This window comes from Callithrix jacchus, chromosome X (genome assembly GCF_049354715.1).
Source record: "Callithrix jacchus isolate 240 chromosome X, calJac240_pri, whole genome shotgun sequence".
In the NCBI taxonomy this organism is placed as follows: Eukaryota; Metazoa; Chordata; class Mammalia; order Primates; family Cebidae; genus Callithrix; species Callithrix jacchus.
The window spans coordinates 10,144,530-10,161,609 of NC_133524.1; the positions used below are offsets into that span (position 1 = coordinate 10,144,530).

General features: G+C 48.4%; 1 protein-coding gene across 12 annotated transcripts in view; it reads left to right on the forward strand.

Moving 5' to 3' along the window:
• Positions 1-16,354, forward strand: part of SHROOM2 (shroom family member 2) — a 159,702-nt gene extending 143,348 nt beyond the window's left edge. For 7 of the 12 annotated variants that reach the window (XM_035289205.3, XM_035289207.3, XM_035289212.3 and 4 more), the window contains 4 exons: positions 2,853-3,404; positions 4,937-5,108; positions 11,567-11,839; positions 13,612-16,354. In XM_035289205.3, coding sequence (XP_035145096.3) covers positions 2,853-3,404; positions 4,937-5,108; positions 11,567-11,839; positions 13,612-13,878 — 1,264 coding nt within the window. In that variant the 3' untranslated portion in view covers positions 13,879-16,354. The remainder of the gene's footprint in view (positions 1-2,852; positions 3,405-4,936; positions 5,109-11,566; positions 11,840-13,611) is intronic. The other 5 variants (XM_035289206.3, XM_078362500.1, XM_035289216.3 and 2 more) reach the window with 1 other exon arrangement.
• The last annotated feature ends 726 nt before the right edge of the window (positions 16,355-17,080 follow it).

Genomic DNA, 17,080 nt, shown 5'->3' on the forward strand with positions numbered 1-17,080 from the left:
TACTCTAGAGTCTCAAGTCATTTTTTTTCTTGGCTTCTAAACAACTCAGCAGAGAAAGCATATGACTGATACTGATCCTGTATCTCCAGCTGTGGCATTGTAACCACAGCTTTATCTGTGGGCCAAAACTGGGCTTTGCATCATTTAAAATGTCTCTGGAGATCACTCAACTATCCTTTCAATTGGTAACATTGTATGGTTCTGAAAGGAAAGTGTCTTACTCCTTTCAGGCTGCTGTAATAAGATCTCACGGACTGCACTGCTCATTTACAGGAGAAATTTGTGTCTCACAGTTGTGGAGGCTAGGAGTTCAAGATTAAGGCATGGCAGATCTGGTGTCTGGTGAAGAGCCATTCCTGTCTCAGATGGCTTCTTCTCACTGTGTGCTCACATGGCAGAAGAGGCAGAGGGGCTCCTTGGGATCCCTTTTCTAAGAACACTCATCCTCTTCGTGAGGCTCCCCGGTCATGACCTCAGCAGCTCCTTAAGGCCCCACCTCCTAACACCATCACCTTGGGGGTTAGATTTCAACATACTACTTTTGAATATGTTTCAATATGTTGAAATCTACATATTGATTTGATTGATTGATTGATTGATTGAGACAGAGTCTTGCTCTATCACTCAGGCTGGAGTGCAGTGGTGTGATCTGGGCTCACTGTAACCTCCGCTACCCAGGTTCAAGCAATTCTCCTGCCTCAGCCTCCCGAGTAGCTGGGACTACAGGCCTGCACCACCACACCCAGCTAATTTTTATATCTTTCGTAGAGACAGGGTTTCACCATGTTGGCTAGTCTGGTCTTGAACTCCTGATCTCAGGTGATCCACCCGCCAAACCTCCCAAAGTCCTGGGATTACAGGCATGAGCCACTGCGCCTGGCCTCTTTCCCAATATTTTAAAACCTTTGAAGGGAGATTTGTTTATGTTGTTTAATTTTTTCTATTGGTCACGTCAAATTTCTGCACAAAAAGGGGACAGTTTCACATCAGCACATCAGCACAGGCTGATGTGAAAGTCAGTACTAGGCGAGCAGGGCTTCTGCGATGATGAGGGAGTGCAGAGGCTTCTGCGTTTGCTGCTGCTTGGATAAGGTGGCCGGGTTTTCCTCCTCCATTTATTATTATTATTATTTTAACAGAGAGGTGGGGGTCTCACTATGTTACCTTGGCTGGTTTCAAACTCCTGGGCTCGAACAGTCCTCCCACCTGAGCCTCCCACAGTGCTGAAATTCCAGGCGTGAGCCACTGCACCTGGCTGGGGTTTTCTTTCATAAGTTTGACCTACCTAAGCAATATTTTTCACATTTAGACTGTAAATTTTCTTCACGAGGAAGCAGTTGTGAGGACTGTCTGTGAGTCCCTAGATAAAACACATAAGACGTTAATGGACCCTACTGGAGAGAGGGAGGAAAATACACAGTTCATCTCAGCTTGAGCACCACTCCTTTGTGGATAGGGAAAGAGCCCTCCTGCATTCCCAGTCACCAGTGAAAGAGAGAAAAACAGCATTACACTTAGAGCATCGTGGCTGCCCTCATGCTGTGGAAAATTGGGTTCATTCGTGTAATGTTGTAGGAGCAGTTTTGGGTTGACTTCATTAGAAACACATCCTAATTTGGGGTTGGGGAGTTTGGCCTGTTCCTTTTTGCTTCCCTCCCGACCACCAGCAGATGGGGCTGCTTCTCCAGTGCTCTGAAAAGCTCTTAACAGCCCTGGTTAGTGTGGTCCGGCCTGGTGCCACTGAAAGCAGCCAGTGGGGGGGCTGCCCCAGATGCGAGACCACGGCATTGCTGGGCTTGTTCCTCTTGTTCTCTTTCTTCTAGCCCTCCAGGGGTGCTTTAGGTGCCTCTCTAGCCCCCCCCCCTTTTTTTTTGAGATGGAGTCTTGCTCTGTTGCTCAGGCTGGAGTGCAGTGATGCAATCTCAGCTCACTGCAACTTCTGCCTCCCACGTTCAAGCGATTCTCATGCTTCGGCCTCCTGAGTAGCTGGGATTATGGGTGCACACCACCGCACCCAGCTAATTTTTGTATTTTTAGTAGAGACAGGGTTTCGCCATGTTGGCCCCTCTGGTCTCGAACTCCTGACCTCAAGTGACCCACCCGCCTCACCCTCCCAAAGTGCTGGGATTACAGGCCACCACACCTGGCTGAAACTTTAAAAAAAAAAAAAAAAAAAACACACATCTGTGCCCTTTGGGACTGACTTAGAGTAATACAGAACTGATGATTCCCTGCTTACTGCGAGAGCCTATCTCACTGGTGTGCAAATGTGTGCAGCACTAGTTTGAAGCAAAGGAGAGTGGGGGGTGCAAGGACAGTGTGGGGTGGGCTGTCCTGCACATGGCAAGGGAGCTTCTCCCAAGTGGGGCAGTGGGGACTCTGGCCCGACTCCAAGCACAGCCCCTCTGGAGAGGAGCTCTCCTCAGGCCCTGAGAACCACAGGGGAGCCTGCAGGCTTATACCAACCTCAGGACTGATGGGAATCCTGGAAAATGCCCATCCACTGCAGGCTTCCCCTGCAAAAGGACATGCATTATCATTGGAAGAATGGCAAATGGTATTAAATAGTCCTCACAGCCCTCCACAAACCCCGGGAGGACGCCCTGGGATGCCTCGGGGATGGCATTGGCAGTTTGAGCATGAAAGGATGCTGGGGTCAGGAGGCAGAGGTAGGAGTCAGAGGGAGCTTCTTGAGGCCTCTGCCTCATCCAGCATGTGGGATCATGGAGGCTCCTTCGAGTCGGGTGGCTGGCTAGCGCCTTTGAATCAGGTTCCCATCCGGAGGGGACGTGTCAATCAGGGTTTGTGGCTAGAGCATGCTTTGCGATTTCAGCAGACAGTTCTTCTTCCAGAATTGAGCGGGTAATAGACAACAACACGACAGTGAAAATGGTACCCATCAAGATTGTGCACTCAGAGAGCCAGCCAGAGAAGGAGAGCCGCCAGAGCCTGGCACGCCCCACTGAGCCTCCTGCCCTGCCCCGCGGGCTGGAGAAAGACCAAATCAAGACGCTGAGCACATCCGAGCAGTTCTACTCCCGCTTCTGCCTATACACGAGGCAGGGCACTGAGCCCGAGGCCCCACATAGGGCCCAACCAGCCCAGCCCCAGCCCTCAAGCACCCAGGAGCCCCCTGAGAAAGACCGCTGCGCCTCCCCTCCGGGGCTCAGCTACATGAAGGCCAAAGAGAAGACCGAGGAAGACCTGAAGTCGGAGGAACTGGCCAGGGAGATTGTGGGGAAGGATAAGTCCCTGGCCGATATCCTGGATCCCAGTGTGAAGATAAAAACCACCATGGACTTGATGGAAGGCATTTTCCCCAAAGACGAGCACCTCCTGGAAGAAGCCCAGCAGCGGAGGAAGCTGCTCCCCAAAATTCCCTCTCCTAGAAGCACAGAGGAGAGGTGAGTAGACATGGCCTCCCAGCTTGGGCATGACTCTGCCTGGCATCTCTTAGGCTTGTAAAGGGAAAGGGGGCATGTTTGTTTCTTGGTTTTCATGCTTGCCTTTGGGGAAGACAGATTTTCATAAAGGCCCCTTGATGCTTAGCACTTTTTGGCTTTTTTGTGAACCTCCTGGAAGAGAAATGGAGGGTTAATAGCCCCATCCCAGGGTGTGATGACTTTGGGCCTGACATGAAAATATGAAAATACACACTGCAGGCCACCAAGCTGCCTTGGCCTGAAGCCAGCAGGATTTCTGACAATGCCCACAGGTGTTCTTTCTCATAAGATAGCTGTTCTCAGTGGGGGCCGTTGTCTACCCTTGGGGACAGTTGACAATGTCTCTATGGGGAGGGGTGCTCCAGGCTTCTGGTGGGTGGAGCCCAGGGGTGCTGCTCAACATCCTACAGAGCACAGGGGGCCCCACCACAGAGAATAATCCAGCTCCCATGCATCCCTAGTGCCAGCATGAGAATGAGGGCTTAGGTGGAATATATGTGTTTCTTTATGAAAATTTTTTTTAATTTATTTGAATTTTTTTTACATCTGCATTTTAAAAAGCATTACAATTTGGCCAGGCACAGTGGTGCACACCTATAATCCCAGCATTTTGGGAGACCAAGGTAGGCAGATCATTTGAGCCCATGAATTCAATACCAGCCTGGGCAACATGGCAAAACCCTGTGTCTACAAAAAAAAAACATACAAAAAATTAGCCAGGCATGGTGGCAGACACCTGTAGTCCCAGCTACTCAAGAGGCTGAGGTGAAAGGATCACTTGAGCCCAGGAGTTGGAGGCTGCAGTGAGCTATGATGGCGCCACTGCACTCCAGTGCAGGCGACAGAGCAAGACCCCATCTCTTGAAATAGAAATGAAAGAAAATTGTGACTATTTACACCTGCCTGATGAATATATTTTAATTGGATTTGTAAATAGCACTTTTGGTGTATCTCCTTAAGCCACTTGACCACAAAGGCATGCGTGGTGGCATCTTCCCTGCTGCTGGCATGTGTTCTGCCAGCACAGCATCATTAATGGGTAGGAAGGTAGAGTGAGCATGACACGCAGCCAAGGAGGTAGCTGGACCAAGTGGACCCAGGCAGGGTGGCACCGACAGGGCTGCTGGGAGGAAGGGAGAAGGGTTGATGTTTGTAGAAAGCATCACACGTCCTTGTCCTCATGAACCCAGGCTCTGGGCGGAGGTCATCTGTGCTCTCACCTCTATGGTGGAAAGTTTTAGGCATTCCTGCTTATTTGAGTTTTTACCTTTTTAAAAAACTGTTTCACACACTTACGAGTGTCCATTTGGCAAGGTTGATTGTTTTCAGTTTTAACCTTGTCACCTGTTTTTCCCCCTTTGGCTGTCTCATCTTCCTGGCTGGTGTCCTTTTGTGAGCACCAGCATTGGTTTGTCACAACCCAGGGGGTGGGGCAGAAGGGCTGTTTGCATGCACAGTCCCAGCTCATTGAAAGTTCCCACACCTCTACCCAGGAAAGAGGAGCCCTGTGTGCCTGCGGCTGTGTCCCTGGCCACCAATTCCACCTACTACAGCACATCGGCCCCCAAGGCGGAACTGCTGATCAAGATGAAGGACCTGCAGGAGCAGCAGGAGCGTGAAGAGGATTCAGGGAGCGACTTGGACCATGACCTGTCGGTGAAGAAGGTAGGAGAGCCCATTCCAAATGACAGCACGTGTGTTCTAGGCTGGGGGGGGAGGGGGGCATCCAGACCACACCATCCTACCCCAGCCCAGACCATGCACCATGTGTCTTGAGGGCGTTTGTGTTCGGCTTGCATTTAAGACAGTGGAATTTGAGGCGATATTAGTAAGCCCTCTGTACTTAGTTCTGTGTTCTAATCTTGAGCCATTCCACAAACGTCTCTTTGCTGTTTCTAATAGGGTCCAATGTCAAATTAGTTTAAATAGTCGCCATTCTCTTTCATTTTATTTTATTTATTTATTTTTGAGACAGGGTCTTGCTCTGTTATGCAGGCTGGAGTGCAATGGTGCCATCACGGCTCACTACAGCCTTGACCTGGCCTCAAGCAATCCTCCTATCTCAGTTAAAGGAAAATTATTTTCATATTAGAAAGTGGTAATTTTTATTTGAGATAGACTCTCCCTCTGTCACCCAGGCGGGAGTGCAGTGGCACAATCTCAGCTCACTACAACTTCCACCTCCTGGGTTCTAGTGATTCTCCTGCCTCAGCCTCCCAAGTAGCTGGGATTACAGGCACCTGCCACCATGCCTGGCTAATTTTTGTATTTTTAGTAGAGATGGGGTTTCACCATGTTGGCCAGGCTGCTCTCAAACTCCTGACCTCAAGTGATCCACCCACCTTGGCCTCTCAAAGTACTGGGATTACAGGCATGAGCCACTGCTCCCAGACTAGAAGGTGATAACTTTTTGGTTCAATGTATTAAAAAGGGAATGAAAATTAAGGGTTTGGGTCTTGGGACTTTTATGGGCCCTCCATCTGGCGCAGGGTACCATTCGCTTCATTCTGATTGCACATTCCTCTTAAAAAACAAATAATCCAAAATGTGTTGAATTTTTGCACACAGAACCAAGAAAATCATACCGTGGGGACTGTTTGAATTTAGGCCACACCCTACATGTAGAGAACTGCATTCTTTGCTCACATGCCTTTGTTTCTCATGATACAATGAATTTCCGAAGTGGCATGGCATGCTTTGATCCTGCCGCCCTCATCTGTGGGGCACTTTGTCCACCTGCTTTGGGAGGCTAGAGATGCTGGGCAGCCGCCTCACCAGATGTATGACTCCAGGACTGAATGAGTCGCTGTGGGCTGGAAGTCAGCCTGTACTTTAGTTCAGCAAGCGGAAGTTGGACACCTGCCCCAGAAGCACACGCTGTAAATCCCAGTTCTCCATGGTGCTGGTGACTCAGCTGTCCCATTTTCCTGCTTGATTTGACAAGGCAGCCACTGCTCCATTACATTTTCTCCCTGCCTTCCCGCAGCCACATGCTCATGATGTCACACGTTCCTGCAACGCGTGTGCAGGAGGAGGCATGTTCAGGGAGGAAGCGAGCACAGTGCAGATGGGGGCAGGCCACCTGCTCTGTAACTGCTTCAGGGAAACCGTGAGACCCTAATTCCGCGTACTTCCAACATTTCCAGGGGGACCACAGTTGTCCCAGTCACAGCATTGCTGGGTGGTCATAGAGCTTAGAGCCAAATCAGGGGACCCTCTGTTTTAGGAGACTAAGGACAGAGGGGAAAGATTGGAAGCCCCAGGCGGGAATGCAGCAGAGGACTGGTGGCCGGTAGAGAAGCATCACGCAGAGATGGCAAAATATGGTTTTATACTTGGGATAGATCAGAAGGACTCTGCCCAGAAAAGAGGTCACCATGTTGAGTTGTGGGGCTTCTTCAGGAGAACCAGATAGCTGATTGGTTTCAGTTCAGAATCTTTGAGAAGTATGGCCTTTCCCCGGGAACCAGGAGGTGTGTACAGGGCCCAGACAGAAAAGACCTTGTTTCCCCCACAGAAGGGAACAAAAGGTGGCCTGGGGCTTGATCCCCCTGAGCCCCGACCCATCTTAGTGGAGGGGTAAGAGTGGCTATGTGCCTGGTCTCTACTGCTGCAGGCTCTAAGCAGAGCCTCCCGGAAAGCCGCGCACTACGAGAAATAGCAGATTGGCCTGCCAGACAGTACTGCCCACAGTGGTGAGTCCTTCAGCACCCTGGGTGGTGTGGACAGCCACTGATCTGTGTGCTGTCCTGGGCCAGGTCTTACCTCAGAAATCTTTGAAAGCCAACAGCTGCTCTTTCTACAATGGCCTTTTAACAAAAGGGAAATGGTTTCAATAAAAATTTGTATATGACATGTAAAAGAACCAATAAAGAAACCTGGACTCCTTCCAGAGGGTCCAGTTTCAAATTAGCTCAGTTGAGGTAGATTTTGAGGGCATGTTCATCCACTGGTGTAAAATCTGCATTTCCACAATTGCTGAAGGATAATGGCACTGAAAAATTACTGAGCAGCTCTGGCCAGTATCCTTCTGGCCACAGTCACCTACATTGCTTGCAGTATTCCTTCAGGCTAGCATTGGCATCAGACAGGAATCTGGAAAGTTCTTCATGCCTGTTTCCTGTTTTGTGCTTTGCCCTCAAGTGATGAATATCTAAAATGTGGCCACACATTTATCTCAGCTGTGAGATTCTCGATTTAAACAGTCTCTCCAGATCGGTAGTGAGTAGGAAAAGATGCAAACTGCTTTTCCTCAGCTCTCACACCATGGCAACCAACACAGAAGACTCTGGTGACCACATGTGTGGAGGGTGTTTTCCACACACCCAGCAAGCAGCCACTTCTGCAGCAGACACCAGCTGGGTGGCCTCTGATTCAGTTCAGTTGTGACGCTGTCAAACTGGAGGTAGTGTCACATGCCACGGGTTTAGGGCTCAGTCCCTAAGACTGCACCCCCACCACACACCAGTCACAAGTTCGAGTCTCAGGGACTTCTGACCAACCACCTTGAAGTTGGGGTTCCCATGACCTCCTCTTTGGCTTCCGTTAATTTGCAAGAGTGGCTCACAGAACTCAGGGAAACATTTACATTTATGATAAACGGTGTTACAAAGGATATGCATGAAGAGCTGTGTAGGGCGACGTATGGGAAAAGGGGCATGGAAGAGCTCCCTCCAGGAAGCTCCATGTCCTCTGCCTTCCAGAAGTCCCCCAAGCTCCATCCTCTTGGGCCTTTTATGGAGTCTTCATTGCATAGGCCTGATTGACATCTGTGTAGAAATGTGATTGGACAAAAAGGCTGTGATCCAATCCTAACGGACTGAGGAGAAAGCCCCAAGGTCTGCCTGTTGAGATTCTTATTGTCCTCTCTATGTAACGTTCCTTCCTGCAGGTGGGCCGCAGGACCCTTCGGGAATATGGGGATCTTAAGACCTGCAGTCATTCAAGGAGGTGGAGGATTTCTTGATGGAAAGGTTGGGGAAGATTAGATTGTGCTTTGGGCAGGGCAAAGGGTGCAGGAGAAGGTCAGGGAGCGAGAGTCTGTTTTCTGAGGCATAAAGCACCCCAACATTATAACAAGGGCTGCACACATGATGAGCCAGGAACTGTGGACAAAGCCCAATGTAGGTAAATAAGTAGATCAATACCTGCATGTATATTGCATCACAGGTAAGTAAACAGACACACAGATATATAGATACAGAGGAAAAAAACAGAAAAGAAATGTAGACATATGTTTAAAATTGTAAGGGAAGAACATGTCTTGTCATTCTGAGCAGCTGGAACCTGATTGGAAAAGCCAAAGCAATGTCTCCATTCCATGTGATCTTTCTAGGAGAAAGCTGTGCTGGTGACTCAGCAGCGAGGGTGGATGCGTCCTGCGAAACTGCTTCCCGCTTTAACCTGTAGGAGAGGCAGGTGGGCTCAAAAACCCAAGGCAGACTGAGCCAAGAGGAGGCGCTCCCCTGATAATAGCTTGTACCTTCACATTTCTGGGCCATTTTGGGGGGATACACACATGTTAAGTGGAGATTCTCTTTAAAAGCATCTGTGTGTGTCTGGGCCCAGTGGCTCACACCTGTAATCCTAGCACTTTGGGAGGCTGAGGCAGGAGGATCACTTGAGCCCAGGAGTTTGAGACCAGCCTGGGCAACATGGGGAGCCCCCATCTCTACAAAAATAAAAAATATATCTGGGTGTGATGGTGCATGCCTGTGGTCCCAGCTACTTGACAGGCTGAGGTGAGAGGATTGCTTGAGCCCAGGAGGTCACCTCTGCAGTGAGTGGTGATCATGCCACTGCACTTCAGCCTAGGTGACAGAGCGAGACCCTGTCTCAAAAAAAAAAAAAAAAATGAATAAGTACATAAAAGCATCTATGTGAGGGAAAGACCTCACGCAATCAGGAAATAGGCTGCCTCGTATCCGGCATGTGTTTCTTCTGCTGTGGGGTTGACTTTTCCTGCCTAATGCTCATCCAGCTGATGATTTTACCCTTAGATTATGGAGTCAGGGCAGTTGCTCCTTATCCCGCAGCCTATTGTTGGTGAGAACTGATACCTCCCGGGCACTTACTAGATCTGAGCATTGGGCTAAGCACTTTACACACCGCCATCCCATTCACCTTCATGCCAGTCCCAGAGGTAAGGCTGTGACTCCTGTGCTGCTCTTGGGCACTCTGTCCTGAAGAGCTCAAGTGAGACATCGATCTGTCATCTATCCAGGCTCAAGTGTGTGCCTCTCTGCTGAGCTCTGCAGACCCGATGGGATCAGAGTCTGTCAGCTTCCCCAGGGAAGGGATGACGGCACTGACGATTTCCGATGATCCACTTTGCATGCAGTAGTGTTGCTTGTTATGACAAAGTGAGCTTTCCTGTTCATTTTGATCTGTGCACCTGAGTACTCTTCAGTGTCTGTCCTGCCATGCACTCTCCAGAGCGTGTGCTGGCATCACAGCCCCAAGCAAATTGCAGTGGTAGTGGAGGTGAGGCTGGTGTAGTCAATAGTATCTCAGGCGGGGAGAGCCTTGAAAGGCAGCTCATGGCCTTTGTCGTAACCCTTGCTTCCTTACAATTCACTCTGCTCAGGTAAACGCCCATGACACATGCTGTGGATGGATTCAAAGGTAGAAGGACTGCCTTGGCCATGAGACAGGGTTCTTCCAAGCAAGACTTACCTGTTGGACTCTTTAAAGCCACCCCTGTAATTTCTCTCAAATATGGCATTAGAGGAGGAGGAGGATCTGTTTCTTTGTCCGTCACTCAGATCAAAGTGTATGTTGCCACCTCACTTTAGGATGGCAGCTGATTTAAAGGGTTCATACGTTTCACTTTTATTTTTACTCTTTAAAAATTAATCATTTATAAATGGGTGTGGTGATACCTGCCTATAGTCACAGCTACTCAGGAGGCTGAGGCAGGAGGATCACTTGAAGCCAGGGGTTTAAGGCTCTAGTGTACTATGATCATGTCTATGAATAGCCAGTGAGCTGTAGCTAGAGCAACATAGCAAGGCCGCTTCTCTAAGCCAGCAGAAAGGTAGAATCATTTAGAAGGCTGGTGGGAAGGGGCATAGAGTATTAGTGTCTAATAGTTACATGGTTTCAGTTGGGGATGATGCAAGAGTTCTAGAGACGGATGGCGGCGGCGGGTGGCCAGCAGCATGAATGTACCACACACCGCAGAACTGTGGTGTGAAAAATGACTAAGATGGCAGGCTTTATGTTATATATATTTTACTACAATTTTTAAAACAGTCCCATCTATTTGCATTTTGGTCAAGTTGAAATCAGTAGATTATAGTAAAAGATTGTCTTTTAAGTTCATTAGTATCCCTTTATTGGTCTTAAGTTTTCATTGCTAGGCCAGGTGTGGTGGCTCACGCCTGTAATCCCAGCACTTTGGGAGGCCAAGGTGGGCAGATCACCTGAGGTCAGGAGTTCAATATTAGTCTGGCCAACGTGGTGAAACCCCATCTCTACTAAAATTACAAAAATTAGCCAGGTGTGGTGGTGTGCGCCTGTTATCCCAGCTACTTGGGAGGCTGAGGCACGAGAATCACTTGAAGCTGGGAGGAGGGAGTTGCAGTGATCTGAGATCGAGCCGTTGCACTCCAGCCTGAGCAACAGAGCAAGACCCTGTCTCAAAAAATAAAAACAAAATTAATAAAAATAATTGCTAGTGACAATAATTATATGTACAGAACACTTACTAATCACGGAATTCAGTGCTGGACATAAGACTCAATAGTTTCTATGTGAGTCCTTAAATTGGAAAATTGCAAAGGACAGAATATATAGGTCTATGACTCCTTCCAAAGATATGGGTTGAAACTGCATCTACCATGAGGAGCATCGGGGCCACAACTCTGATGTTGTCTAATAGGGCATGAACAGAACGAGAACAGGTTTGTTTTATTTTTAAATGCCAATAATGTCATCAGGAGTCATTTTCCTTTCCCGTAGTCATTTAAATCCCCTATTATTTGATGACACAAAAGTGAGCTTTCACGCAGGTCGACTGCACCTTTGGCGCAGGTGCACCAAGGCGGCAGTGAACAGCATGGCCGGGGTGGGGCCAGCCTAACCAGTGTCTCTGTGTTCCCTTGCTGTCCCACGCCCAACAGCAGGAGCTCATCGAGAGCATCAGCCGCAAGCTGCAGGTGCTCCGGGAAGCACGCGAGAGCCTGCTGGAGGACGTGCAGGCCAACACCGTGCTGGGGGCCGAGGTGGAGGCCATTGTGAAAGGCGTCTGCAAGCCCAGTGAGTTTGACAAGTTCCGAATGTTCATTGGGGACCTGGACAAAGTGGTGAACCTCCTGCTGTCACTGTCAGGCCGTCTGGCCCGGGTGGAGAATGCCCTCAATAATTTGGACGACAGCGCTTCTCCTGGCGATCGGGTAAATGCTGATGAGTCTGATTTGGAAATTGGGGGGTGGTCTCGTGGGAAGGCTGGTTTTCGAGTGTTGTGAAAGCTCCTTGAAGCCTAGCATAGCTTCCACATGGCCTGTCCACCTCCTCCTGCATACCTTGTCGAAGCAGTGCACGCTCTGTTTCCTCTCCTTCCTTTTACATTTATTTAGTTGTTTGTTTGTTTGTAAGTGGTAGGGTCTCATTCTGTTGCCCATGCTAGAGTGCAGTGGTGCAATCTCAGTTCACTGCAGCCTCTGCCTCCCTAGGTTCAAGCAATTCTCCCACCTCAGCTTCCTGAGTAGCTGAGCTCACAGGTGCTTGTCGCCATGCCTGGCTAATTTTTCTATTTTTTTGGTAGAGATGGGGTTTCACCATTTTGGCCAGGCTGGTCTGGAACTCCTGAGCTCAAGTGATCCGCCTGCCTCAGCCTCCCAAAGTGCTGGGATTAAAGGTGTGAGCCACCATGCCAACCTCCTTTTCATTGTGTGTGGGGCAGGGGGGTGCTCATCAGATGCAGGGAGTTGAACCATCATTGGGCTGCAGGGCTGCAAGATCTTCCCAAAGAACTGTCACCTCTTCTCAATATTTTTTCAGATATTCCTATTGACTCTTGACTCTTACTGATAATCATGTCTTCCTAGAAAATCATGTGTTTGTTTTTAACTTTTCTTTGACCACCTGTAAGTCCACAGCAGATATACCTGCCTCCTGACGATCATAAGTACTCAATGATAGGTATTTTTTTGTGGTGGTTGTAGCTGTGATTTAACAAGAGGGCATATATCAGTCTAGAAGGAACCAGACAGTGCACCTCGCTTTTATTCTGCTCCGGAGGCGTGCAGCTCTCAAGGCGTTTCTCAGTGGGTCTGTCTTTCGTCCTTTCACATATGAAACAAGAGAAATAATAGCTGCCTTGTTGGCTTTTACCTCATAAGCCAAATATCAGTAGAACGGCTAGTTTTGTTTGCACAGAACAGCCCTTCAGTGTGTTCGTCTGTATCATGAATAAAACAACCACTCTCAGAAGGGAAGCAGAAGAAGCACCCCTCCCCTCTCTCCAGGTGAGAGTGATTTCTCCATGTGAGCACAGTACACTGTCCTGGCACTGGGCTTGGAGACGATGCCCTTCTGCACTCAGCCAAGTGCTTAGTAACTGTGTTGTGGAACTAGCTAGGTCAGGGTGGCATTGTGCCCGAGGGGGCCACTGGCCAACACCCGTGCACAGCCCTGCATCTTCTCCACCCTCAGGCTTGCTCGTGTGCAGACACTCTCTGCAGGCTCAAGGGCTCCTCCTCCTCCTGCCAGGAGGGTTTAGCAAGCCTGCCCTGAATTTCTTTCGCGTCTTCCCACGTGGCCAGCTGTCTCACAGTGCTGCCATGGAGCGCACCTTGATGCCAAGAGGGTCCTGCAGTCCTTTGCCCTTTGTAGCATCTCAGAATTCTGTCATTGTGAGTCCCTTGGTGACTTCTGCTCACCATTCAAGACAGGTGGGAGAGAGTCAGGCTCACACAGCAGAAGGAAACTCAGAGAGGCCCGTGGGCAGCTTCTGGAGGCCTCAGGCTGGAGCCCGCTGCAGCCATGAGACATGTGCCCCCAGGCCCTGGGTTTGTCTGTGTGGATCCCATCAAATCTCTGGTGGCATCAGGGTTTTCATCGATAAGTTGTGGGACACCCCCCACAAGTTGCCAGTGTCTTCAAGGGTTGACCAGTGCCCTGGCTTTCATCCTGGTCCTCAATGGGCTTGTTTGTCTGTCAACAGCAATCACTGCTTGAGAAGCAGAGAGTCCTGGTCCAGCAGCATGAGGATGCCAAGGAGCTCAAGGAGAATCTGGACCGCCGCGAGCGCATCGTCTTTGACATTTTGGCCAACTATCTGAGCGAGGAAAGCCTCGCGGACTATGAGCACTTCGTGAAGATGAAGTCGGCCCTCATCATTGAGCAGCGGGAGCTGGAAGATAAAATCCACCTTGGTGAAGAGCAGCTGAAGTGCTTATTTGACAGCCTTCAGCCCGAAAGGGGCAAATAAGAGCTCTGTCCCCAGTGGAGGAGGGACACGGGGCCTCCAAGCTCCAGCTCCATTCCCAAGGATACTCACGAAGACCCCACCCATGTTGGTGCCCTGGAGAGAGACTTCTCCCATAGCAAAAGGGCTGTTAGAAAAGCAATAACTTTTGTGTTTGTGTGGGATGATTTATTTAATTTTTTAGTTTCCCTTTTGATTGTTGAGAGCCATTTTCCTTTACATATAACTACACGTGATGCTAGGCTCTGCTGAATGATGAATTTCCACTGCACGGGCTATGGGCTGGGCCCATGGTGCATGCCGAGCGGTTACTGTCAGTGGGAGACCCATTGTTCCTCCCGTCTTCAGATGCTTAGCCAACTGCTTGGACAGCAGCCAGCACGTCATGATGTGCATGAGAAGGGAGACCCTGGTGCGCATCTTCTCTTGTGATTCATCCAGGCATGGGCGGCCAGGTTTTGTCCCTGCTCATTCAACAGTGTGAGCATCTGTCTGTTATCTAATGATGTTCTCTGACCCAGCATAAATCGTGATGGTGATGATGATGATAATTTATTAACTTTTTGGAAAGGTGAATAGTTTCCTAATGGTTAAAAACCAACTGTGAAATGATCAGCCTGCATTGTTGGATTCACTTGTTCTAAGATTAAATTACCACTTAAATAATACGCATGCTTTAAAACACACGCACCAAGTAGGCAAATAGCTTTAGTCCTTCTCACCCAACATCAGTTTTTCTGCAAAGTAAAATTTTTTGGTTAAGAGTGTGTCCAGTAATAATGTGCTTGTTAGCTGTTTCTCAAGACCAACAGAATATTCTTTAAGTTACTTTCCCCCCATGTATTTTGTATGCATATGGTTGTCCATGATAATTGGCTACTTTTCCATTTCTTCTTCCTTAAATAGTTTAGCATGGCATGAGGGGCACATTCCATGTACGGGAAGACCCTTCCTCTGGCTCTTCAGAGGTCCCATGGACTGCACAACTCCTGAGCTTGATCTTTTTCTGTCACGAAGTTTAAAGATTCTGTGCCCATTTTCTTGACTGAAGTGGCAGGATTCTAAAGAGCACCTGGTTTATTAAAAGAAAACACTGACATGCTGTCAATTTGCAATTGACAGGTCACAGATTGGGAGAAAATATTTGCAAATTGTGTATCTGACAAAAGGTTTGTGTCTAGGATGTACAAAGGACTCTCAAACTGAAAAGTAAAAAAACAAACAGCTCAAGTAAAAAGCAGGCAAAAGACTTGAGACACTTCACCAAAGAGCATACACGCATGGCAAACAAGCACACGAAAAGACGTTCAGCCGCCGATGGCTTGGTTATAATTTATAACTTACTTATTTTTATCTAATATAGATTCAGTGTATTTCTTCAAAAAATGTTTATCTGATTAAATGCATGTTAATGGTGAGTGAATCCCTTGGGTGACTTCACATTTAGGTTGTATTAGGGCATTTGTTGGATCAAGGATCATTTTAATCCTGCCTTCCCCTTATTCCCATAAAAGAAGTTTTCCAGTGGAATAGAGATTTCATTTTGTCAGCAGCAGTGACCACAGCCTTACCAAAGCACACACATAGATGTCTTAAAAGACTGTAATCCACACGTCCTGAGCCAGAGGGTCCACACTGACGGTAATGCATTCCATAGAGCCACGTCCAAACTGGCAAGCTCAATGATGCAGGCAATAAACCACCTTTTTGGCAGCCTACCAATGCCAAAAGGATAAATGCCCTTCTAAAAGTGTGTATTCCTATTAAATTAAGCTCTTGCTAACTTGGAAAATCCCTGTTTTGCCAGTGAAGCTTCCTTCTTCTCTCCAGCTGGTAGTCACTTGCTGTGAATGTTGGTCACGTCTGAAAAGGTGAAACTGGCTGTGCACTTATCCTCATCTTTCTCCCCCAGGGAGACGACCCAAGGATTTCAGAGTATTTTGTTTGATAGAGCTTTTACCTGTTATTCTTTGCCCTCAAATACGGTATTGTGGTCATTCTGATGATATGTGTGTAAAATGTGAATAATCCAATTTGTGTGTCTGTACCCAGCCTTTCGATGTCTTTAGGACTTTCTCTTCTACATAGCAATACATAGTGCTCGAGTATCCTTGTAGCAAATTGCATAGAGTCACAGCTGTCCTGTCAGTTCCCCTGTTTGCCTCTGAAATGTCTGGTTAGTGGGGATCCAAAGATTCTAGTGAGTTAATGTCCATAACTCTGTATCTAGTTGTTGTTATTCATAGAAAAGCAATCTGGTGCTAATGGTTGGCCCTGGTATTCTTAGGTGGCAGCTGCTCCCTCACCCTGTCGTAGTGAGGCTGTGGAAGGCTCTGCCTATGGGTTGTGGCCTGTGGCTTGTATCCTTCAGTCCACTGCAGCAAATGTGTGTAGATTTCGTGCTTGACACTTACCATTCACCTCTCAACAGATCTTTCTGCTTGACTGTAACAAAATAAATAGTGTCTCTTCAAGTGAATAGAGCATGTCTTTGATTTATCTACCTTATAGCTTTTGTAAAAAAAAAAAATCCTCACCATATGTCAGATTCTTAAGCCATCTGAGTAAACCACAGGCCAGATTACATCAGTTAGCTGGTGCCCCAGTAATGCTGTGTGACAAACAACTATAAAATATCAGCAGTGTTCACTGGAACAAAGTATTGGCTTAGCTCATGAATTTATAGATGAGCTGATTTGGGCTGGGCTCTGTGCTGTGTTCCTCTCCTCTTCCTTGTGGGACCAGCAGTGTGGCTAGATGTGTTTATGGCAGGGACACAAGACAACACACCCTGTCACCAAGGGGCTTCTCCTGGCTTTGTCCTGTCACACCTGCTAACCTTCTGGCAAAGCACGTCTGGCCAACTGGCATCGAAGGGTGTGGAACGGGCTCCACCTCTTTAGTGGAGGAACCATAAATTCACCTGGCACAGTGTGGATACAGGGAGAGGTGAAGAATTGGGGCTGTCCATGGGCTCCGTCTCGCCCGCCCTGTAGTGTCTACTGATATGGGGTGGCACCAAAGCAGCTGGGACCATGAAGCCAAGCTGCCTGGAGCAAAGCCACCTCTGTCACTTCCTAGTTATGTGGCCACAGCAAGTGACCTAGTCTCTGTGAGCCCCAGCTGCTTCTCTCATAATTGGAGGTGGGCTGCTGTGAGCTCAAGTGAGTTGATACATGTACCTGTGCTTAGACACCATGCTTGA